Source organism: Ctenopharyngodon idella, chromosome 23 (genome assembly GCF_019924925.1).
Source record: "Ctenopharyngodon idella isolate HZGC_01 chromosome 23, HZGC01, whole genome shotgun sequence".
Classification (NCBI taxonomy): domain Eukaryota; kingdom Metazoa; phylum Chordata; class Actinopteri; order Cypriniformes; family Xenocyprididae; genus Ctenopharyngodon; species Ctenopharyngodon idella.
Genome location: NC_067242.1, coordinates 6,896,210 through 6,921,587, shown reverse-complemented (window position 1 = coordinate 6,921,587; position 25,378 = coordinate 6,896,210). Strand labels below are relative to the sequence as shown.

The 25,378-nt window shown below is 36.9% G+C and overlaps 2 protein-coding genes across 8 annotated transcripts; one reads left to right on the top strand and one right to left on the bottom strand.

Annotated features, from left to right (window-relative positions):
- Positions 1-1,208: 1,208 nt before the first annotated feature.
- fam234a (family with sequence similarity 234 member A) lies at positions 1,209-16,128 on the bottom strand. 4 transcript variants are annotated; one of them, XM_051882180.1, is made up of 12 exons: positions 16,052-16,128; positions 10,390-10,661; positions 10,207-10,314; positions 8,964-9,146; positions 7,228-7,373; positions 7,002-7,131; positions 6,790-6,916; positions 6,555-6,695; positions 6,390-6,471; positions 4,522-4,662; positions 4,349-4,436; positions 1,209-2,852 (listed from the first exon to the last, which is right to left on the bottom strand). In XM_051882180.1, the coding sequence occupies exons 2-12, from the start codon at positions 10,634-10,636 to the stop codon at positions 2,614-2,616; spliced, it is 1,632 nt and encodes a 543-aa protein (XP_051738140.1). In that variant the 5' UTR covers positions 10,637-10,661; positions 16,052-16,128; the 3' UTR covers positions 1,209-2,613. The 4 variants fall into 4 exon arrangements, with proteins under 4 accessions (XP_051738140.1, XP_051738143.1, XP_051738141.1 ...); XM_051882183.1 differs by having other exon boundaries at positions 16,068-16,098; XM_051882181.1 differs by having other exon boundaries at positions 15,950-16,070.
- Positions 16,129-16,598: 470 nt separating this feature from the next.
- luc7l (LUC7-like (S. cerevisiae)) lies at positions 16,599-24,880 on the top strand. Of its 4 annotated transcripts, XM_051882199.1 has the most exons (12): positions 16,637-16,823; positions 17,788-17,854; positions 18,112-18,192; positions 20,135-20,229; positions 20,315-20,413; positions 20,498-20,608; positions 21,863-22,006; positions 22,159-22,335; positions 22,418-22,506; positions 22,928-22,957; positions 23,835-23,999; positions 24,168-24,880. In XM_051882199.1, exons 5-12 carry the CDS (start codon positions 20,318-20,320, stop codon positions 24,289-24,291), a joined length of 936 nt encoding a protein of 311 aa, XP_051738159.1. In that variant the 5' UTR covers positions 16,637-16,823; positions 17,788-17,854; positions 18,112-18,192; positions 20,135-20,229; positions 20,315-20,317; the 3' UTR covers positions 24,292-24,880. The 4 variants fall into 4 exon arrangements, with proteins under 4 accessions (XP_051738157.1, XP_051738156.1, XP_051738158.1 ...); XM_051882196.1 differs by lacking the exon at positions 18,112-18,192 and having other exon boundaries at positions 16,618-16,823; XM_051882198.1 differs by having other exon boundaries at positions 16,630-16,823; positions 17,788-18,192.
- The last annotated feature ends 498 nt before the right edge of the window (positions 24,881-25,378 follow it).

Here is a 25,378-nt window from a genome sequence, read left to right as displayed (position 1 = left end):
TTTTTTTAAATGTATATGCTTTATATAAACAAATGATCGCCTTCAAGTGGTTCCGCCAAAACAGCACTTCCGTATTCTTCAAAAAGCTTACGCTGTATGTCCTACGCCTTCCCTATTCAACTTACGGAACGAACGTGACGCCAGTTCCGTTTTTTTCCCGTAAGTTGAATAGGGAAGGTGTAGGACATACAGCGTAAGCTTTTTGAAGAATACGAAAGTGCGGTTTTGGCGGAACCACTTGAAGGCGATCATTTACTTATATAAAGTAAATACATTTTTTGAAAATGACCGATTGTTTCTCTAGATAAGACCCTTATTCCTCGTCTGGTATCGTTTAAAGCCCTTTAAAGCCTCACTGAAACTGTAATTTTTACCTTCAACCGTTTGGAGACCAGTGAAGTCCACTCTATGGAGAAAAAACCTCGAATGTTTTCCTCAAAAACCTTGATTTCTTTTCGACTGAAGAAAGAAGGACATGGACATCTTAGATGACATGGGGGTGAGTAATTTATCAGGAAATTTTAATGTTTTGAAGCGACAAGAATACTTTTTGTGCGCCAAAACAAAATAATGACTTTATTTAACAATATCTTCTCTTCTGTGTCATTCTCATATGATGTTTACATCCAGCGCTTCCAGGTCGCTGGCTCATTATTGGCCAGCTCCTGCGTCAGCATCACACGCATGCGTCGTGCTGCTCATGTGATCAGCTTTGGCCAATACTGAGCCGGCATTCGGACGTAAACACGGAAGCCTTCACAGTGCTTACTGCGTCACCTGCGTAAGGATAATGACAGGGAAGAGAAGAGATTGTTGAATGAAGTTATTTTTGTTTTGTTTTTGCACACAAAAAGTATTCTCGTCACTTCATAACATTAAGCTTGAACCACTGTCACATGACTATTTTAACAATGTCTTTACTACATCTCTGGACTTTAAATGTGGTAATTTTTCAATGGAAGATTAAAAAAAAACCTCTCGGATTCCATCAAAAACATCTTAATTTGTGTTCCGAAAGATGAACGGTGTGGAACGACATGAGGGTGAGTAATTAATGACAGACATTTAATTTTTGGGTGAACCCTTTAAGTTGGTGTGACCTAATATTCATGAGCTAAGCTTGAGCGTTTTGATTGAAGGAAATGAAATGTGTCTTAAATAACCATGAAATAAGAAATAATCCAGCATTAATGAATCAAAAACAGAAGCACTGAATGCATTCTATTTATTACACAGTGTTAACAATGCAATCAAATATAATATTCTCAATTAAAGACAGAAAACAGCAGACGTTAATTTTTTTTACCTGATCTACAGGTTTACAAAATCAAGGAACCTAAACCAATTAATAAAACTAATAATAAATCTCACTCTAATAAATACAAAGCATCAAGTTATCTGATTTATTTTAAACATGTTCATCTACTACAGCAGTATATAATCCACAGTGTTATCGTTTATTTGGCTTCTTTAGATTCATCTGGTTTTGGTGCAGCTGATCGTCCTGTTCTTCTGTGAATGTAGATGATGCACAGAAAACTGAAGACGACATAAAGCTCTGATTTTGCAACAATAAACTAAAGGTAAGATTCTGCTCATTTAAAAGAAGTGTCTTCATCCCTGCTTTAAATTAAACCCACATTTTGTAGATAAGATCCCAAACAGCAGATACTCATAACAGCACCTGTAGTGATTTTTCAGGTCCCTAGTTAAGGCACTAAATGTACAGCATTATGTGAGACATCACAGTGAGTTAACAAGAATCGCAAAGGTGCATTTTTAACAATAGCAGCAGAACACTTACAAACAAATGCACACAAACCAATTAAACCATCTAAACAAGACTCAAAGTCTTAAATAAACCCCCGTAAACTGCACTGCAAATATAATAATATTCATTTGTTTTCTCTTTTCGACAAACACAACGAAGTTAGGCTTGTTTTAGTGTTGTTTTGTGTGTATGAAACACAATGCGAACTCCTCCGCTATAGCTTTAAGCAAAACATCACTCCACTACGGCATGAAAGACTACAACGAAAACAGCACAAATGCTCTAAACATGAATCTCAGGTCCAGGTCATATTTCATACCTGAATCGTAAGAGGGAAAATTAAGTCTATTTTTAGGACAGTTATTATTTTTTTAATGGTGGCATCTAATTTCCAAGCAAATTCTTCATGACCTGGACTGTTCTATGAGATTCACCTTTATATGAAATCCCTGAAAATTCTGAATATAAACTTATCTCTTGATAGCCTTATGCAGAAATCTGAAATGCTTTACAGTAGTTTATGATTGTCATAAAGTAATACAGCATGACCCAAAAGCTTGTGTCCCTTCTAAATTAATACATTCTATTTAAATTCAATTGTATAGTATTGGGGGCAAAGCCTTGATGAGTTGGGTTAGTGTCTTGGGTCTTATTCTTAAGCACAGCTTTAATCGAGTCCAAGACTAGATCAGATTAACAGATATTCTAATTAAAATAGTCGAGACATAAGCTCTGTTTTGGATTTCAGGAGTGCAAGTTCTACATGCAGCCACTGGCTTTTGGCCTGTATGATCTTTGGATTGAAGATTAGTGTTTGAATATAAAATATATATCATTGTGTTTCAGAAAGGTGCATCACTGAAGCGCAGCCTGTAGAAAGCCTCCTTCACGGACTTCTCTGTGTCTTCAGAAATGGGTTCATCAGCTTCTACCCCCAGAACCCCGCTCTCCGACACGTCATCCTTTATCTTCCGCTTGGTCAGAATCACTGGCTCCATCTCACCTAATTCCACATGCTGCCGCCCGTCGGGTCCAGAAAGAACGAGGTAACAGGCGTGGCGACCTCGCTCCAACAGGGTTGCTAAACAAACACAGAGAGATGTTATTATTTTAACAGACCTGAATTACAACATGTTGCAATTTAGCTAAAGGTGCTGACAGTTACTTCAGCTGTTTTGCAAACCCAACACATTTTTGCCCTTCAGCAAATCCAAATGCACAAAATTTTACATTAAACAAAAATATAGCTGCAAGCAGTAATTAAGGGGCCAAGCACCAGAAGCAGAATGAGGAGCTAAAAATCAAGGCAGAACTGCACATATGAGGAAAGACATTTGGAAGTAAAATGGTTGAAAGCCCATAAATGCAATCATTTGTAATGTGACATAATTGCTTATTACTTTTATACGGTGCCAAGGAAAACTTATGCCAAGGAAAACTAACTTTACCGAGCTCTGAGAGCCCCCTAGTGGTCGGGAGCATTTCCGTTGTGTTGTGGCTCAATTTCGTTGTGTTGTGGCTTGTTTCTGTTGTGTTGTGGCTTGTTTCCATTGTGTTGTGGCTTTATTTCATTGTATTGTGAACTTATGTTTGCTTTTTTAATTTCGTTGTGTTGTGCACTACTGGGCCACCGTACTTTTGACCAACAGGTGGCGCTGACACCAAATTGATCTGGTGTGGTCAGTGTTGGGTGACAATTACACACAAAGTTTGGTGTCACTAATTAAATATATTGTGTCTATCGACATGAAATCCATAACTTTTTGATGATCTGACTTGAATTTGGTTAAAAAAAATCAAGACAAACGAAAAAGTTTGAAAAAGTAGTTTTAAAAAAAAAAAAATCTAATGGTGGACAGGAAGTGCGGCTGATTGTGGCAAAATTGGCATCTATGTTCTCGGCATGCCCCAAGGAATCTCTTAAGACCAGTTTCATTACACTATGCAAAATTAATAAAAAGCTAATAGCATTTTTGACCACAAGGTGGCGCTGTCTCTAAACTTTTTGAGTACCTTCAGTTCATGGTGGTTGTCATGACACACAAATTTGGTCTGAATATGGTAAAGCGTTGCAGAGATATAGCCTAACGTTCATTTTGGTGTGCTCTTCGTCGAATACATTCACACGTTATTCGAAAATGGTTTGACTAATCATGGTCTGAAGATGACATGGCTAAATTTTGGAAGCTACAGCCTAAGAGGAGTTTGAAAAAGTAGGTTTATTAGAGGAAAAATAATTTTGTTTTCTAGCCCTTATGGTTCAAAAATTATTAGTATAAATTTGGTGCAAATTTGGACAGTTGGTGGCGCTAGAGGGATTGGGGTAGAGACTCCAAAATTGCTGTGGTTAATGTTCAGACTATCCTCTATCTTTGTGCCAAATTTCATAACTTTTGTTCAATGGGCTGCCAATAGACTTCAAGAGTGGAAGAAGAAGAACACTAAATACAATAAGTGCCTACGCACCTTTTTTGGTGCTTGGCGTCTAATAAAGAGATGCAAGAAACCTTGACTTACATTATAAGATATAAGTAATTTTAAAAAATAAGTCTTGATGATGTTGTGAATAAGAGATACCCTTAAAAGAGAGAATGTTCTGTGCAGGATTTCTTCTTTCCAGCAACATTTGGGAGTATCGAGGATGCAGCAGGAATGATGACTGCATCTGAATATCAACAACAAACACAAACACATCAGTGTCTTATTTCTGCTGTTATGTGTATGTGTGTTTGTGTGTGTTACGCTCTTACTGTCTGGTTGCTCTGTCCCCAAAGCATGAACACTGAGTATGTGTTCAGCGTGAGGACCGATGCCGGACGAGGATTCGGAGTATCGTACAACAGATTCACCTTCCACAGGACGTCTCCAGAGTGTCCGCTGAGAACTATCACCTAAAACATGTATATAAAAGACGTCTCTTATGTTCACCAAAGCTGCATTTGTTTGATCGTAAGTACAGTAAAAAACATGAAATATTTTAACAATTTAAAATAACTGTTTTCTATTATAAAATGTAATTTATTCCTGTGATCGAAGCTGAATTTTCAGTATCATTACTCCAGTCTTCAGTGTCACATGATCCTTCAGAAATCATTCTAATATGATGATTTGCTGCTCAAGAAACATTTATGATTATTATCAGTGTTGAGAAAACTGTTGTGCTGCTTGATATTTTTGTGGAAAAGAACAGCATTTACTTTTATAACATTATAAATGTTTTCACTGTCACTAAAAGTATTAATTTCTTTAAAGAAATCTTACTGACCCCAAACTTTTGAATTGCAGTGTTCAAGTTTTTTTTTAGATATACAGTGGCAAGAAAAAGTATGTGAACCACTTGCAGAATCTGTGAAAATGTGCAAAATTTTAACAAATAAGAGAGATCATACAAAATGCATGTTATTTTTTATTTAGTACTGTCCTGAGTAAGATATTTTACATAAAAGATGTTTACATGTAATCCACAAGACAAAAAAATAGCTGAATTTATTAAAATGACCCAGTTCAGAAGTTTGTGAACCCTTGATTCTTAATACTGTGTGTGGTTACCTGGATGATCTACGACTGTTTTTTTGTTGTGTGATGGTTGTTTATGAGTCCCTTGTTTGTTCTGAGCAGTTAAACTGAGCACTGTTCTTCAGAGAAAATCTCCAGCTCCTGCAGATTCTTCAGTTTTTCAGCATCTTTTGCATATTTGAACCCTTTCCAGCAGTGACTGTATGATTTTGAGATCCGTCTTTTCACACTGAGGACAACTGAGGGACTCAAACACAACTATTAAAAAAGGTTCAAACATTCACTGATGCTTCAGAAGGAAACACGATGCATTAAGAGTCGGGGGGTGAAAACTTTTGAACAGGATGAAGAGGTCCAAATTTTTCTTATTTCACTTGAATATCATTTTTTTTCATTTAGTACTGCCCTTCGGAAGCAACAGAAAATACTTACGTTTCCCGGAAGACAAATTAAATACAATTTACCTTAATCTTCAATTTCCAAATGTTTTCACCCCCCCCATCTATTAATGCATCATGTTTTTTTCTGGAGCATCAGTGAATGTTTGAACCTTTTTTAATAGTTGTGTTTGAGTCCCTCAGTTGTCCTCAGTGTGAAAAGACGGATCTCAAAATCATTCAGTCACTGCTGGAAAGGGTTCAAATATGCAAAAGATGCTGGAAATCTGAAGAATCTGTAGGACCTGGAGATTTTTTCTGAAGAACAGAGCTCAGTTTAACTGCTCAGAACAAACAAGAGACTCATGAACAACCATCACACAACAAAAAACAGTCGTAGATGATCCAGGTAACCACACACAGTATTAAGAATCAATGGTTCACAAACTTATGAATGGGGTTATTTTAATAAATTCAGCTATTTTTTTTGTCTTGTGGATTATATGTAAACATCTTTTATGTAAAATATCTTACTCAGGACAGTACTAAATAAAAAATAACATGCATTTTGTATGATCTCTCTTATTTTGTTAAAATTACTAACATTTTCACAAATTCTGCAAGTGGTTCACATACTTTTTCTTGCCACTGTATGATTAAAACAAGGGATACCAGGTACTCATACACCTCTAATTATAATTATTAATACCAATTTGGTCACTCACTCTTTTGGTGTCATTGCCAACATCTTCCTCTATCATTATGTCTGGAATTCCATCTTTGTTGAATTGCCCAAATGTGGGTGCACTAGAAAAACACACACAGGAATGCATCAGTGTAACGCACGAAAACCTTCCACTGTTTTGTGTTGTTTGGAGTGGATACCACACCTCAGCAGAGCGCTGGTGTTGGTGGTCCATGCGATCTTCAGTTTGTCTGTGAGCAGCAGTGACACGCTGGAGTCCGTTTGGACCAGCAGTGATGGAGAACCACTGCCATGAACAACCGACACGCGCTTCAGGGAATCACACCTGCAGACAGGCGATCAGAAGGAGCCGATTATATAATGATGATTGGAAAACAAAGAAAGAGAGTGAAGAGGTTTTAGCCCACAACGCTTATTACTGATAGAGTGAGATGAGTCCAGTTTGACTGTCAGATTTTTCCTCCCAGCTTTTCTCTTTCTTCAGCGCAGATTTCAGGCCAGCCTGAGCCACCAGATATTGCAAACTGACCGCGTAGAGCCCAGTGTCTGTGGACAGAGAAACAAACTGTTGAGTTCAGGAGAATATAAAAGAGAAACAAAAAAAGAAGAGATGCTAAAACCAGCGACACACCATTGAGTAACAGCAGGTATTGAGCGCCACTGGCCGTTTTGAACGGCAGATGACCAAAAATCCCCTTCATGTCCACATCCACCCTCCCGATCTGATCACCTGACTTCCCTGAGAAAAACACTAGCTCGGTCTAAAGGAGGGAAGAGATTACCATCATCACAAAATATTCAGCAGAGGTGAGCACTAGAATGTTATTGTGTGTGTGTGTGTGTGTGTGTGTGTGTACCGGTATGGGTGTGAATGATGGAGCTTCAGGATAGTATGAAAGGATGGCAAAGTCCTCTGCTCCGTCAGCATTCAGATCCATAACGCTGATCAGCGGGAGAGTTCCATTCATCAAAGAAGAACGCGACTGCTGCCACATGATCAGACCTGATGGAGACAAAACATCTCAATGTTTACAACAAATGCACTTTGTAAGGTGGTGGTACCATGGTACTGAACGATTACCATATTCATACACTACTACTATTCAGAAATTGTGCTCGGAATTGTTTTTTTTTAATACTTAGCAAGGGCGCATTAAATTGATCAAAAGTTACACATTTATAATGTTACAAATTATTTCCATGACAAATAAGCATTCTATTCATCAAAGAATCTGTGAAAAATGTGTCACGGTTTCCACAAATATAAAGCAGCAGGACATGTTTCTTGAGCAGCAAATCATCATATTAGAATGATTTCTGAAGGATCATGTGACACTGAAGACTGGAGTAATGATGCTGAAAATTCAGCTTCGATCACAGGAATAAATTATGTTTTAAAATATATTCACATAGAAAACAGTTATTTTAAACTGTAATAATATTTCACAATATTACTATTTTTACTGTATTTTTGATCAAATAAATGCAGCCTTGGTGATCAGAAGATACCATTTTCAAACACATAAAAACAAATCGTACCGACCCCAAACTTTTTAACAGTAGTGTGTGTCATAATATTGACATGGTACTGGTTCAAATACATGGAGCCATACATATGTCCAGGGGCCTGTACCATGAAGCCGGATTAGCTGGCTAGCCAGTTAAGTTTCAGATTAGTTTGTGCCAATCCTGGGTTTTTAGGTACCATGAAAGTGACTTGGCTTTTAGCGGTGTTCATCACCATAGTAACTTACGCTTCACAGCTAACCTGCTCCGGGGCAGGTTATGTTCTGGGTAAGAGATCTCAAACCGAAATTGGACCAATCAGATGTGAGCAAAGTGACACTGACACATCCAACGCAATAAAGTCCCTCCCTCAGTTTCTCTTCCTCCAAATTAAAGGTCACTATGTAGTAAAAACAAATATTTAATGATGAAATTGTCTTGCTTTAATGATTTATATAATTATTTTATGATTTATATAATTATTATATGATCTATATTATTATTAATCCATTTCACACAAGCAATTTTAGTTTAACAATTATTAAGCATTTATTTAAAATAAATATTAATATATACAGATCATATGTAAGCTGTAGAATCAACAGATAACTCTTTAAAAATGACTACATAACCTTACATGTTTGAGTCTCTATTGCTATATATAATAAACTATATAAACACTGACAATTTTCACTTGCTCTGATAGATCAAGATAATTTCTTTTATTTGTTCTTTTTTATGGACAAGTTTCTTCTTTAGTGTAAATGCGTTTAAATTCTTCATTTTCTTCAGCAAAAGAGTTTTGAATCACGCTGGCTCTCTCGCGAGAAGTAAATCACAGTTTCTCTCTGTTGCAAGGCATGTGATTGGCTGTTTGCCACTGATGTCACGCATTCATGTGCACGTGCTCCACAAACTCAGGATCAAAGCCTGAGTTGACAGAGAAAGTTGATGATCAGCATCATGGTACCAACAAAGCCGGATTGGAGTGCTTTGGTTTTGTCAACTTGAAACTAATCCTATAACCCTGAGTTTGTTCAACTACCATCATGGTACAGGCCCCTGATCTCTGTAATAAATTCTGTACCGGACTGTTTGTCGACCGCCGTGAGATTGTCTGCGTGAGCAACCAGACATCCTGTTTCTTTACGTCCGAGCCCCTTTACGCCACACTCCACCCAATAAAATTCAGCAGCTAAAGGTCGTTTCCAAAGTGTCTTCCCATCAGTACCATCAACAGCCATTAAAACCACACACGGGATTGACAAATCTGAAAAAACAAACCATTACTTCAGGAAGCATAATACACAACATAGCAGCAGCCTTGAGTCCCTTATTAGGATTTTCCCTTATTATGACTTAAAGGGTTAGTTCACCCAAAAATGAAAATAATGTCATTAATTACTCACCCTCATGCCGTTCCACACCCGTAAGACCTTCATTCATCTTCAGAACACAAATTAAGATATTTTTGTTGAAATCCGATGGCTCTGTGAGGCCTGCATAGCCAGCAATGACATTTCCTCTCTCAAGATCCATTAATGTACTAAAAACATATTTAAATCAGTACAGTGGTTCAATATTAATATTATAAAGCGACGAGAATATTTTTGGTGCACCAAAAAAAACAAAATAACTTATATAGTGACTTATAGACTTATATAGTGATGGCCGATTTCAAAACACTGCTTCAGGAAGCTTCGGAGCGTTATGAATCAGTGTGTCGAATCAGCGGTTCGGAGTGCCAAAGTCACGTGATTTCAGCAGTTTGGTGGTTTGACACGCGATCCGAATCATGATTCGATACGCTGATTCATAACGCTCCGAAGCTTCCTGAAGCAGTGTTTTGAAATCGGCCATCACTAAATAAGTCGTTATTTTGTTTTTTTGGTGGACCAAAAATATTCTCGTCGCTTTATAATATTAATATTGAACCACTGTACTCACATGAACTGATTTAAATATGTTTTTAGTACCTTTATGGATCTTGAGAGAGGAAATGTCATTGCTGGCTATGGAGGCCTCACGGAGCCATCGGATTTAAACTAAAATATCTTAATTTGTGTTCCGAAGATTAACGAAGGTCTTACGGGTGTGGAACGGCATGAGGGTGAGGAATTAATGACATTATTTTCATTTTTGGGTGAACTAACCCTTTAAATTTGGGTCTGTTCCTCACATATAACTATACAAGCTTCTACTGAATTACTTTTAAGGTGCTTTTGTGGTGTTTTTAACATTTTTTTTAAATTATTATATAATAGATTCAGCTGTATTCTACAAAAGAAAACCAACAGCTAGTGAGTTTGTGCATGTGTGTTTAAGCTTACCTTTACTCAAACATGTGTTGCGGCTGGCATCAGCATCCTTGTACATGAAGAACACATCCAAGACTTTGTCTTCATTGGCGTCCTCAACAGACAAGAAATTATACGTGGCTGTAAGAGAGAAACACATTCAGAATCCTATCAGAAATTCATGAACATTACTACTGTATTTTTGACGTTGGTCACCTGCGGTAGGAAATGTGCGGTTCCAGGCGGGTGTGTATTGCGGCCGTACGGGGCAGGGAAGAATGAATGAAAAGGCGAAGACAACGAACAGGCACAGGAAGAGAGAGAGGAGGAATGCAGCTGTGCGCCAGCCTGTCAAGTGGGATAAGCCCAGCTTTCCTGCGCAGCTTTTCTCCTTAGACACGCCCCCTTCTGCCTCTCCACCCTTCAGAGGCTCCGCCTCAAAACCACGCCCATCATCTGCCATTTCAGACCAGCAGAACTCCACACCACTGGAAGACAGAAGCAGGTAAGGTAAGACACACACATCTGGTGATTACAAAAAAAAAGTTCAAATATTTAATCGTTTGAGAATACGAGAGCGATACAAGAAACTAGCAGAGTCGCCTGGGTCAACAGACGATTATAGAGTTATTTACACATTTATTGTCTATCACCAATGATAGAAATATTTCTTAGGTTAAAAGGCTCTCATACAGTACGAGATAACAATACACACATAACAACAATCCACAACTCACATTTCATTTTTAAAAACAAATATCTTTAAGATTTAAAAAAAAAAAAAACCCAGCAATTATGCATAATTGTATAACCCACACACAATCACTTAACCTTGTTTAAAATAGCTACTGCATTGGGCACAAAAGAATACCTGTAAGTCCTAGCCAAAGGAACTCTAATCCGGCAACCTGATGGAAGTAGCTGAAAAGCATCATAAAGAGGATGTGTACAATCTGTAATAATAGAAGCTGCTTTCCTCTTAACTGCCATATAATAAAGGTTTGAAAGGTGAAGCTGTGAGACCCCAGTAATCTTTGATGCCCTGCTTAATAATTCTTGATATTTTTTTTCTTATTTTCAGCTGAAAGTAAGCTATACCAAGAAACAATATTTAATGTCATGACTGATTCCACAAGTGACTGATACACTGTAGTCATAATGTCCTGTCTAACATTAAATCTTTTCAGCTGTCTCAGAAGAAATAAATGCGGATTAGCCTTCTTGTAGCAAAGGACAGTTGGCTGTCAATCACAGTACCCAAATATGTAAAGGATTCAACCTGTTCCACTTCCTGCCCCCCTAACCTAAGTGGTTCATAAAGTGAAGAAGAAATTTTGGATGAACTTTGGTCTTACTTATGTTCAGCTTTAGGGAACTGTCATGGAACCAGCCAACCATGGATTCAACAAATAGCCTGTATATAACCAGGGACTGCTTGTCTGTCATACAAGTCACCAAAGCCATGTCATCTGCGTATTTCAAAAGTGACATACCCTTAATTCCACACGTGATTTCATTTGTGTATATGGAAAATAGAATAGGTGACAAGTAGGGTTGCAAAGGGGTGGAAAGTTTACGGTAAATTTCCGGAAACTTTCCATGGGAACTTAACCTGGGGAATTTTGGAAATATTCCAATTTGGAAACTTAACAGGAATTTATGGGAATTAATTGGAAATTTTGGGAAGTTTATATAAATTTATAATATTTATATAAAATGTATCATATACAAACATAAATATAAACATTTTGTTTGGTCATAACATGAAATAACAGTTTTTTTTTTTCGCATTCAATTAATTCTAATTTAGTAAATATGTAAAATAAATATATATTTATTGCAGCAATTGTTATGTGTTATTTATTTCAGTATCCCAAGATCCTTCAGAAATCATTCTAATAATATGATTTGATACTCAGTTATTATCAATGTTGAAAACAGTTGTGCTGCTTAATATTTTTTTGGAACCTGTGATACTTTTTTTCAGGATTCATTGATGAATAAAAAGTTAAAAAGAACAGCATTTATTCAAAATAGAAATCTTTTCTAACAATATCACTTTAATATCACTTTTTATCAATTTCACACATCCGTGCTGAGGGGCGGAATGTTTCCGGTAAATTTCCGGAAACTTTCCGGAAACAGTTGTGCTGCTTAATATTTTTTTGGAACCTGTAATACTTTTTTCAGGATTCACTGATGAATAAAAAGTTAAAGAACTGCATTTATTTAAAATAGAAATCTTTTCTAACAATATCACTTTTTTTTTTGTTATCAATTTTACACATCCTTGCTGAATAAAAGTATTAATTTCTTTCAAAAAAAAAAAAAAAAAAGGAAAAAATTACTGACCCCAAAATTTTGAATGGTAGTGTATATTGTTACAAAAGATTTCTATTTTAAATAAATGCTGTTCTTTAAATTTTTATTCATCAAAAAATCCTAAAAAAAAGTATCACAGGTTATAAAAAATATTAAGCAGCACAACTGTTTCCAACATTGATAATTGAGTATCAAATTAACATATTAGAATGACTTCTGAAGGATCATGTGATGCTGAAAATTCAGCTTTGCATCACAGAAATAATTAATATTTTAATGTATATTAAAATAGAAAACCATTATTTTAAATTGTGGTTATATTTCACAATATTACTGTTTTTTCTGTATTTTTGATCAAATGTGCATGTTATGGGCTGGGGGAATGCACAGTACATGCAGGGGGTGTGGCCTCAATAGCCCTGCATTAAGTAGTGTGCTGTGTGAATGTCAGGGTAAAAATTCAACAGAAATTGCATTAAACCTGGTTGTTTTAACCAAAATTATATATTTTTTTTTAACTACATTTAAGTACCCTGTTATAGGCTAACCTGCAATTTTGCAAATTCCCTGTTTATTCCCATTAATTCCCGTTAATTCCCATGGAAAGTTTCCAGCTTTGAAAATTCACAGAATTTTGCAACCTTAGTGACAAGACACAACCTTGTGGAACTCCCGTATTTATAATAATACTACTAGATTTGTGGTCATACATTCTAACATATTGGGGTCTATTCATTAAAAAATCCTTAATCCATTGCACAAGAGTTAAATTAACTTGTAATCTTTGAAGACGGTCCAACAATAGATTAATATTGACTGTGTTGAAAGCAGATGTAAGATCCATAAATAATCCATAAATGTCTAGTGACAGTATCTAAAAGAGTTAGACAAGCATCTTCAACTCCCCGTTTCGACTTGTAGGCAAACTGGAGCGGGTCTAAACGCTGACCTACACTTTAACATTACCAGCACAAAAGGACATATATGAGCAAACTGAGTCATTAAGTAAGTCCAAGTTTCCCTCGCTGCTCCGGAAAAACATCTCCCAGTCAGTTGCTTCAAAACCCCCTCAGAGTTTCCACAGAGTCATTATTCCAAACCTGAATGGTCTTTGTTTGAATCTTATGTGATTTCAATCCCTGTCTGTATTTTGGCAACAATAATATTACATTATGATCTGAGAAGCCAAGGGGAGAGAGGGATTTAGAAATGTATGCACCTGGTATAATACCAAAACACTAATCCAGCGTTCTGTTCAAACGTGTTGCAACTGTAACACATTGTTCTAGCTGTGGAAGAAATGATCCAACATCACAGCTATTAAAATCTCAGAGCAAAAAGATAGGCTGATCAGCTGCTCTGGACACAGCGTTGTTATAACTGTCCGCAATACGTTCAGCTGCAAGGGCATTATCAGGGCCAGGAACATAGGCAAGAATCACAGTCACTTGAGTGAACGCATGAGGTAAATAGTAAGGTCGAAACGACATAATTTCGTAGTGTCGTGAGCAATCAGTCTCTCGCACCGTGAAATTAGTTGCCCATTTATCATTTACGGCCATGCAAAGACCGCCTCCGATAGACTTCCCTGTTTTCACAGTGTCCCGGTCATATCGTATAAAGGTAAATCCATCCAGCCTCAATGTAACATCTTCAGACAACCACGATTCAGTGAAGCAAAACAAACATGTTCTTTATCAACACGGACAATTCATCTAATTTGTTCCGTAGTGAGCGCACATTTGATAGAATAAAAGCAGGTAAAGGTAGCTTACTTCCACGTCTTCTCACCCGGTTTCTAATATCTTGTATTCCAGAGTACTGTGTACATTTACATAAACCCATTTAATCCATCAAATGTATATTTTGGCTTTTGTTCTAATCTTAAAATCAAGTTTAACGCTGCAGATAAATGTCTACACATCTACTTAAGCCCAAAATGGTATTTTAAATGATTTGTAAAATCTTAAAATGTCATTTTATTGTAAAACTACATCATAATCACTTAATTTTTTAGACTAGAGATGCACCGATACGAACATTTTGGTCGATACCGATAACCGATAATTTGTTGTATTTGAAAGCCGATAACCGATATATTGGCCGATAAATCTAAATCAACATTTTTATATAATTTTTGAGAGCCTGATTATAAAACAAAAGTCTCACCATTAAAAGCCATGCCCCAAGCACACAATTATAATGTTCTCATTATAATATCACGTAGCCTTTATGACTTGCGCTGAACATGTTGCACTCAACTGTATTTTCCTTTTTGAAGTGATTTCAATCATATTTCAAGCAATTCAAAACCATAATGGCGGACAGTGCGCATCTGAAGTGTCTCAGCTGAAGGAAATAATCTATTATTTATCAGCCAAGTTTTCTATTTGGGCCGATAACATTAAAAATGAACATATATCAGCCGATACCGATATGTTGGCCGATATATTGTGCATCCCTAATTTAGACTCTGAAAAAAATACAGAAAATTAATTTATAATTTAATACAAAATTCAGTATATTAAGCTTAATATTTGTGACTGTTACAGTCATATTTAATTTCAATCGGCACATACAGGATGTCTTTTTATTCTTCAAATATTGACCAAAAACAACATTAAAACCTTAAACACAATGACTGAAATATATTTCATATAGGTTAAAAATAAGGTTTGCATTGTTTTTCCAAGTCAGATATTTTGAGTCCAAATATGTGAAAACACACATCACTGAAGTGACTCAAAGAATTTTAAAGCATAAACCACACGGTTGTCACCGTACTTAAGGAAGCAAAAGAAGGGTAACTAATTGTGCTAGTTCACAGCTCCCTCCTACCTGAATTCAACTCTGTAAGTTCAGTGACAGCAGCCCTGATAACCATCAACATCACAATCTACTGCATCCTATGTAAACTCGTGCTCTTTTCAAACACAGCTAATCCTGTTTCCTTTCCCATCCAGAGTGTTCTGCGTCAGATAGAAGCTGTTGTTAAACATCCTAACAAAAACACAACAACAACAAAACCTCAGGCATGCTGCGGCACGCCGGTGGAACTAGAAGGGCCCGGGGCCAAACAAACACCCCCTTTCTGGAAAACTATCATTTGGATGGGGAAAAACATTTTAACCACAGTAGCAATGCACCACACACAAACTAATCACTTATACATACATAAACACACAATATAACAACATCATCTTATGCATTTTACAGATATAAAAGGTTTTTATATATGTATATGATGATTTTTAAAGCATAAAACACATCCTAAGCCTGTTGCATGGCATAAAATGACAACCACACATTAACTAAGTACAGCTTATTTAAGAGACAACTAACTCTTTTCACATTCATTAAATAAAATAGAAGGTTGTCTATCAGAAACAGACATTAACTCATGTTTTATACAGGTTAGAAGATTTGATAAGTTTGTCTTTTACATATAACTTACAATGATCTCTTTAACCTTTAATTAGCCAGCTGTACTTGTTGAACAAATAGAAACCGAGTAAATGAATTTGGAAAAACACACATTTGTCCGATCAAAACAAACCTGGTGAATGACAGACCTCTCGCTTCTCTTGTAGGTGAGCTGGTTTGACAACGACACTTCCGTGTACGGCAACTCAGCTGGGACAAAAAAAGCGATTTTATTCTAATGGATTGTTCTTGTATCTATAATATTTGCTTGAAAGACAAAAAGACAAATGTCATATGAAATCACATACTTTTTATAAAATTAATAGTATTATTAATATAATAGTACAGGTATTATTAAGTTTACACATTACACAGAAATGTAATTAATAAATGTAAATTGTGTTACACTGTCGTTTTAAAAAAAATATTTTAAAAAAATGCATTTAATAAAATAAGTTTTAAATAAATTAATTTCAACTTTTAGTTCAAACCGATCTTTGTAATTGCTGATTTAATAATTATGTTATTACTTTGTTACAAGTTTTTGTTATACATTTAAGTTGATTATTATTATTACGTAAAATCATTCATAATACATAATAATAGTAATAATAATAATAATAATAATAATAATAATATAGTATAATATACACTTGCGCTTTAAGATTGCGTAGCGCGCTCTGATTGGCCGCTCACTCATTTGAGTTCATTTGCTCGCTCGCTAGTGAAGAGTGCAGCGGAGGCGAAAGACGCAGGAGTGAAGCGTTTCGCAGATGATTTATGCTTTAATTTTTAGATTAAAACATCCATAACCCTTGTGAGGCGAGCGATTAATCGTGTCAGGATGTCGGCCCAGGCTCAGATGAGAGCTTTGCTGGATCAGCTGATGGGAACGTCGAGGGATGGTGAGTGTTAGCTGCGTGCTAACGGCTCTGAGAGGATTTCTGAAGGCCGCGCGCTCAGATTAGCCCAAACCAGAATATAATAACCAAGCCAAATATTTAAATTAACTTCTTAAGATATATATCACAGCCTTAAGGTTAGCTTAATGCAGCAGCATTTCCTCTTGAAACGCTTCAGTTTAATGTTTGTGTCCATAAAGGGGGTGTAGTGGTGTCATGGTTAGGTATGCTAAGCTAATGAAACAGCAGCCCCCTCTAATGACAAATGACACTAGTTTTTGAGAATGATTCATTTTTAGAAGAAATAGTCTTTATTCATCCTCTGATATCTGTATATGTAAACCCTATGTAATTGATAATGCTATTAACAATAGTAATATTATTATTTGTATTAGTGTTTGACAAATATGTCGTCGTAGGTAATTATTTAGCACTTTTGACTTTTTGAGCCTTTCTTGCTGTCAAAATGGCAAATATATATAAAGGTGATTTTTGGCCATTTTGACATCCTATTCAATGGGTAGTGCACATTTTCTGTTGTATAATATTTTTTGTGAATTGATTAATATTGTGGGGGGAAAAATCATGTATGCATTTATATTTTTCATCACAGGCCACCTTTTTAGTTATCAGCTACATGCATTACATTTCATTTAGTTTCCCTAAAAATGGATGCAAGCATTGAATCTGAAGGAGCACTGCCAAGAGGAAATATGGCTTTTTTCTTTTAGATTATGGGATATGATTTTGATCAGCTCAAGAGGATTTTAAGATGAGTAAACAACAGAAGGGACTTGAGCAGATGCACTTGAATTTGTTGAATTGAGTTTTACCGGCTGTAAGAAATCTCACCCTCCGTGTGAATGAAGCGACTGTCTTTGTGAATGCTGAGATGAATTCATATGCTTCCCGTACATTTGTTTCATACAGACTGAACAATTGTGGCCCCTTTATTCTATTCATTAAGGTTCAGTGTATGTTTGCCAGCCTACATCTGCAAGGGAGTTGCAGAAAAGCCTCATGTTCATCGAGCCGTGAGTCACCAATGCTTTTTAAAGCTGTTATGAATATGAAAAAACAATACTGTTTGCTTTCCAGCAGTAACTGTTTTACACATCACGCTAGTTGGTAACGTAAGAGTGAGCAGAGGGGATACGAAGCTTCTGCCCAGGCGTCTTTCCTCAAATCTGACTTAAGAAAAAAATAAAGAAATAAAGGAAAGAGAACTCAGATTCCTCGCCGACGTCTTCACTTTTATTCTTCTGTATCATTCCCAACTTCCTCATTACAGGTTTGGGCAAGAAAAGCTTTTCCCTTTAAACTTTTAGAGGCTCGGACCGCAGGAGGGGTTCTGAATGGGAGAGACCTCGCAGTGTGTATCAATTAACCTTTCACTTTAGTTTTCAATGTTTTTGTTTTTCTTTTTCAACTTGGTGAACTTGTTCAACATCTTGTATTGGTTGCTTTTAATATACACATTAGATTATCCAGCATTTCTGTATGTACTGATGAGGTATAATGCACTTAAAGTACAAGATGACTCTCTGAAACATCTTCGATCTGCTATCCCATACACTTTTGCACTCAATTGGCAGTTATAAAAGCTTAGATGCATGTAGGGCTGGGCGATATATTGAATATTCACAATATATTTGATACTTGTTTTCTCTGGCTCTATAATGTTTATTGACATCTTGAATAGTAATGCAGGGATTTTAACGGATTAGTTGACTTCAGAATTGAAATTCCCTGATAATTTACTCACCCCCATGTCATCTGAGATGTTTATGTCTCTTTCTTCAGTCGAAAAGAAATGAAGGTTTTTGAGGAAAACATTCCAGGATTTTTCTCCATATAGTGGACTTCACTGGGGTTCAACGGGTTGAAGGTTCAAATGTCAGTTTCAGTGCAGCTTCAAAGAGCTCTACACGATCCCAGACGAGGAATAAGGGTCTTATCTAGCGAAAGGATCGAATGATTATATACTTTTTAACCACGAATGCTCGTCTTGCACTGCTCTGCGATGCGCAATGCGTTACGTAATCACGTTGGAAAGGTCACGCGTGACGTAGGCGGAAGTACCGATCCAGTGTCTACAACGCGAACATGCAAAGACTAAGGCAAACGGCCTTTATAAAAAAAGGTAAAACAACGATGTCGGACGATTTTGAAGTTGGAGGAGAAAATGAGATGTTTTTCGCCCTACCGCGGTACTTCCGCCCATGTCACACGTGACCTTTCCAACGTCATTATGTAATGCGTGGCGCATCACAGCGCAGTGCAAAATGAGCATTTGTGGTTAAAGTATATCAGTTTTTAGATGGTTTCTCTAGATAAGACCCTTATTCCTCGTCTGGGATCATGTAGAGCTCTTTGAAGCTGCACTGAAACTGACATTTGGACCCGTTGGTCTCCATTGAAGTCTACTATATGGCGAAATCCTGGAATGTTTTCCTCAACCTTAATTTCTTTTCGACTGAAGAAAGAAAGACATAAACATCCTGGATGACGTGGGGGTGAGTAAATTATCAGAATTTTAATTCTGAAGTGAACTAATCCTTTGATGCTTTTATTTTAACCATTAAACATCCAAATGTTAGTGTCACTGATTTAAGCTTTATTTGCAAAAGCATCATTGAATTATGCAAGTTTGATTCCTTTCCAAATGATTTATTCATTCATTGTTCAGACTCTCTGTATGGTCTTTTTTTCATGTAATGTAATAAAATGCAATGCATTTTGTTTTATAAATAAAAAAAAAAAATCTTTCTTGTATTATTATTATTATTATTATTATTATTATTATTATTATTTTTTTTTTTTTATTGAATCACTTTTAACTAGATTACTGTAAACTTTTTAGAAGGCAAAAAATATCGTTTTTAAGCTGTCACCCAGCCCTAACTCACACTGTAGAGAGACACTGAACATCAGTCAGTCTATATCGTGACTGAACAGAATGACAGAGACTTTTTGGGTTGGTCCATGGTTAGATGCTACTGATATATTTTTAGACATTCACATTAAATAGCCAGTTAAAGAAACAGGCCTTGGGTCAGTGAAAGTTAAACTTCTCTAATCTACATGAACAAACAGCCTTTACTTGCCACTTTACTTTGGCATGTAGCAAAGATTATATCTGACACTGTCAAACACATGCTGTCCGCACTCAGATCTCATGATTTCACCGCAGGGACAGGCAGGTGTGTGACCCTTGGCCACAAAGTTAGCATTGTGTGTGTGTGTGAGAGAAACACACGAGCGACTGTGTGTGTGGTCTCATTCAGTGTCCATTATGTGCTGTGTCCTTACAGGAGATGAGTCGAGACAGCGGGTTAAATTCACAGACGAGCGCGTCTGCAAATCGCACCTGCTCAACTGCTGCCCTCATGACATTCTCTCTGGAACGGTGAGGGGGAAAAAACTAGTTATGACACTAAACTGTTTATTTATGCAGCATGTTGATTAAATTGTTGTCTTCTGTGTGTTTGTAGCGCATGGACCTTGGTGAATGCTCTAAGATCCATGATCTGGCGCTGAGAGCAGACTATGAGATTGCGTCTAAAGAGAGAGACCTCTTCTTTGAACTGGATGTAAGTGACTCGTTGAGTAGAGATCATCTGATAGTGAATTAGCAGCAAAGGCTTTTGTAAACGGAATTGGTGTGTGTTGTGTAGGCGGTGGATCACCTGGAATCATTTATTGCTGACTGCGACCGCAGGACTGAGTTGGCCAAGAAGCGTCTGGCTGAGACACAGGAAGAGATCAGCGCTGAAGTTGCTGCAAAGGTATGAAGTGTTTATATAGCACTGGGTGGATATCATGCAATGTTAAAATGTCAATTGGTAATCCAATAATAATATCCGAGTTTTAGGTCATTTAACTCTGAATTGATCCCTCTTTTCCTCAAAGTACTCTCTAAATATTCAAAGTGCAAGTAGACCAAATTTTTCTTCAAGCATGATACAGCCCGGCCTAAGATAGCTTTCATATTGGGAGATATTTGCATGCATCACGGAGCCGCCTTTTAAAAATGAATTGAATGCGTTTTACTTTCGATTTTGTGATCGCGCGTACTCTAAATTTGGGAGTGGCGGTGCTGAGTGTGCATTCTACAAGATAAGACATTTGTCAGACTGTTAAGCCCGGAACACACCAAGCCGACACCAACAAACTAGTGGCGACGGAAGCAGACTGCGGGGTTGGCTCACGTTGGCAGCGTCTGGGTCCAAAGTTGCCCTGACACACCAAACCATCGCTCGACGGCCAAGTAGCACATCCGTTCTGCGCCTGTGTAAGAAGAAATTTCTTTCCTTACCAGCAGGTGGCAGTAGCTGAACAGCCAATCAGAATGATCAGATGGTCCAACGAGCTCCAACGGCGATTCAACATGTCGAATCGGCCGGAAAAAAAAAAAGCCGACAAGGACCAACTTTAACACACTGAGAAAACTTAGTCGGCCGACGAACAAACTGGCCGACGGCCGACCGTCTGCTTGGTGTGTTCTGGGCTTTAGGCTTTGTTGTGCAATAAATCCTCCACCATGGTCTTGTCAGTCATCTTGTCACTTACTTATGATCAGTGAGATCATGATCACATGATCAGTGAACTCTGATTCCTGCTGCGCTACGTACGACTCTGCAACTTTTGTTAGATGAGCTGGATGGAATTGAAGTGACCCTTATCCAACTGAATTAAATGGTTTTTATTTCTGTAAAAAGCTAAACGATGTGTAATGTAAATGTAGCGATGGCATATTCTATCCTAATTTCACACTCTGCCATGGCAATATCACGAGACGGCTTTTCAACTCGATGAGAAATCTCGTCATACCCCATATATATACTTATTTATTTTTTTAGTAGTTATGATTTTTGTCAGCTCTACTTTTTACTTCTGTTTCTCAAGTTTTTTTTTTTTTTATTTAAAAAAAATCTTTTGTGTGTGACTGTCATGTCATGTGTTGAGTATTTGAGTCATGAGATTGTCTAAAGGGCACAGGGGGATGTGTGATATGTGTCTCATTTGTATTTGGTTGACAGGCAGAAAAGGTTCACGAGTTGAACGAGGAGATCGGGAAGCTGCTGGCGAAGGCTGAACAGCTCGGTGCTGAGGGAAATGTAGATGAAGCCCAGAAAGTTCTACAGGAGGTTGAGAAAGTCCGGACTAAGAAGAAGGATGCAGAGGTTTGACAACATATATTCTATTTATATTTTGTTAACTTGTTTCCCTGCACAAGCTGTCACATAATCTTACTCTATTGTGAGTTTGTAGTGCTTTCTGGATGTTCGTTTTCTCTTTAGGTTCATCATTTGGTCTGTATGGGTTTTTTTTACAGGAAGAGTACAGGAACTCTATGCCCGCCTCCAGTTTCCAGCAGCAGAAGTTGCGTGTCTGTGAGGTTTGCTCCGCCTACCTGGGTCTCCATGACAATGACCGGCGTCTCGCTGACCACTTTGGCGGCAAACTGCACCTGGGCTTCATCCAGATCAGAGAGAAGCTGGAGCAGCTGAAGGTAACGGGTCAGCCTAAATCAGGTGCTGCGGTGGTTGTTGGTTTAGAATAGTAAGTGACATTGCAGCATTTCTTCTCTACAGAAAACCGTGCAGGACAAACAGGAGAGGCGGAACCAGGAGCGACTGAAGAGGAGGGAAGAGCGGGAGAGAGAGGAGAGAATGAAAAAGCGGTGAGAATATTTGAATGTACCTTTCCATGTGAGATGCCTTATTTTAAGATGCCTTATTTTTGTGAAATACACTGTAGAATCTAAAGGTATACTAGTCTGGTTTTCTAATTAGTTTTTATATGATTTTTTATATGATTTATTTAAGTGTGGGGGTGTTTTTTTTTTTTTTTTTTTATATATAATATATATATATATATATATATATATATATATATATATATATATATATATATATATATATATATATATATATATATATATATATATATTATATATGTTTATGTTTATGTATATATATGTTTTTTTTATTTATTCAGTTAATGCACAATGTTTCCAAAATCAATAAATAGTCTTTTGAAATAATTGTGATCTCAGAGTAATGCCCAAAATCATTGTTATTCTTGTCTGGTTTTCTCTGTAGGACCAAGTCACGCAGCCGAGAACGCAAGAGGTCAGTTGCTCATTCACTTTACATTTATCTTCTTGCCAGCTTATATCTGTTATAATTAATACAAGAAGAAAACAAAACAAGCCCTGAGGGTAATGTTAGGATAATAATCAGGGTTCCAACAGTCATGGAAATCCTGGAAATATCAGGCCATTTCAAAATTGTGACTTTTTAAGCTTGTTAAATCCTGGGAATTAATAAAATCTTAAAGGTGCAGTGTGTGAATTTTAACGGCATCTAGCGGTGAGGTTGCGAATTGCAATATAGAGAAGCTACAGTGGCCGACACAGGACAAAATGTCATCATCTGAGACAACAGAGAGTAGCCAGTCAAGCAAATGCACTCTGTAGAGCAGTTTGTCCATTTAGGGCTACTGTAGAAACACGCCGGCGCAAAATGGTGACTTAACATGTAAGGGAACCCGCGGTGTATGAGATAGAAATGACTCATTCTAAGGTAATAAAAACATAACGGTTCATTATGTAAGGTCTTTATACACCACTGAAAACATAGTTATTATATTGCATTTGTCAATAGATCTTCCTCAAATTTACACATGGTATCTTTAAAACATTTTTATATGCTGTATTCTGTAGTATATTTTTCTATGCTCAGCTCTAAAATATCATTGGCTTTTGTGTTTAATCATTTATTTAGAACTTCCTGGCAAGTTGATTTTAAAGCAACTTGGGTTTTTTTTGGATGTTGTTTCAGATTAATTTAAAAACCAGTTCAATTTATGGAATGATCCAAAATCAGTCAAATTCAAAATAAAATCCATATCTATTAAATGCAATTGAAAAAAGATCATAGAGAATATTGAACATTTATCTAATCTTATGCATGTACCAGTTGTTAATGTGTCTCGTTCTGTTTGTAGGTCTCGTTCTCGTGACCGCGATCGAGAGCGCAGACGCAGGCGTTCCCGCTCCGCGTCACGAGAGAAGCGCCGTTCCCGTTCTCGCTCCAAAGAGCGCGACAGACGCCGGCGGCACCGATCTCGATCCAGATCCCACTCGCGGCACAGCCGAGAACACTCACACAAGTAACTATACTGAATGTTTCTTCTCTCTCGCTCTCTCGAAGCTTTGAAAAAATTTGGTTTGAATAATTCAAGTATAGTTTTTGCCATGGTGTCCAAAATCAAACAAGCAAACAAACCCTCCATTACCTTGTAGTAACAGGTGTGTGTGTGTGTGTGTGTGTGTGTTAGGTCTTCACGGGACCGTGATCGTGAGAGGGACAGCAAGCACAGTTCATCTGAGCGGAGATCAGACGGGCTGAACGGCAGGACAGAATCTCGCCGTCATGATGACAGAGAGGCTGGAGAGATCTGAATCATCTTACTCTACCATAACAAACACACACCGCTCATATACATATACCCACTTTTTTATTTATCATGTTTGCTTCGTCTGTAGTAAACTGCCCATGCCCAGTTTCATTAAAGTCTTTGTAGTCACTTATCTCAGTCCAGTGAGAATTGAACCCGTCTGATCCACTGTTCAGTGTCGAAATGACGTTTGTTTTTTGTTTTCTCTCAAAAGTATGTCCTGCCACTTTTTTTTTTTTTTTTTGCCCCTCCATAATGTCTGTTATTTTTTTGGAATTGGGTTTTTATTTTGTACTGTTTGTTCTGAATGGATGTGCATGTTTTGCACGAAGCTCATTCTACTTTGAAAGCTGTTCTGAGGTCAGTTAAAGCGCCCTTTCTTTAAATAGCTGCAGTATTTCCCCATAGAGAGAGACTGAGCTCATTCACGCTCTTTGTTTCAGTAGCAGAGGCGGAGGAGTTTACTAAATCTAAACAAGTGGATCCTTCATGGCATATTGTTTCAGAATTACTATGTACATGATCTTTTATAATGCTGTTTTGATTTCATGTTGTCCTTATCAAAGTGCATTAAATGGTTTTATGAATTTAAATGGTGTTTGTTATTAATGAGGGCTCTTATCCAGCTAATAAACTGAGGATGTGTAAGTTGCATTTCTCAGAAATAATTCAGTTGAATGCTTGTGTGTTTGGTATTCGGAAAGTTTTTTTTTTTTTTTTTGTGTCCTGTGAATTTGACATACAATAAACATTTAGAAATATTTTACATTATATTTTCAGCACAGTTATTGCCACTTTGATTCAAAATAGGGTCTGAAACTCTTAGACTTTGTGTGAGCATTACATATTTCGTTTTGGACATTTTTTGCTAAAATTAATTTAATTTAAAAGTGAGATAATGACATTGTTATATGATTTTAATTGTTGGATACAGACTAGAAGAAATCTGTGGAACAAACCAAAATTCCTATTTTTAGACGGAAAAGATTTTATGTTAGATTATAGTTCATCAAACATATGTCTAACAAAAAACGAGGGATTTTTTTCTTTTTCAGTTTATGTGAGTGATTGATATGACTACGCTAGTGTTC

What these genes read in the sequence shown, in the direction of transcription:
- fam234a (XM_051882180.1), bottom strand. Translation starts at nt 10,636, where the DNA reads ATGGCAGATGATGGGCGTGGTTTTGAGGCGGAGCCTCTGAAGGGTGGA. An exon ending in GGCGGTCGACAAACAGTCCG is followed by an intron (nt 7,374 to 8,963) that starts GTACAGAATTTA and finishes TGTCTCCATCAG; the next exon opens with GTCTGATCATGTGGCAGCAG. An exon ending in GGGGACAGAGCAACCAGACA is followed by an intron (nt 4,437 to 4,521) that starts GTAAGAGCGTAA and finishes GTTGATATTCAG; the next exon opens with ATGCAGTCATCATTCCTGCT.
- luc7l (XM_051882196.1), top strand. An exon ending in GCGCTGAAGTTGCTGCAAAG is followed by an intron (nt 20,609 to 21,862) that starts GTATGAAGTGTT and finishes TTTGGTTGACAG; the next exon opens with GCAGAAAAGGTTCACGAGTT. An exon ending in AGAAGCTGGAGCAGCTGAAG is followed by an intron (nt 22,336 to 22,417) that starts GTAACGGGTCAG and finishes TCTTCTCTACAG; the next exon opens with AAAACCGTGCAGGACAAACA.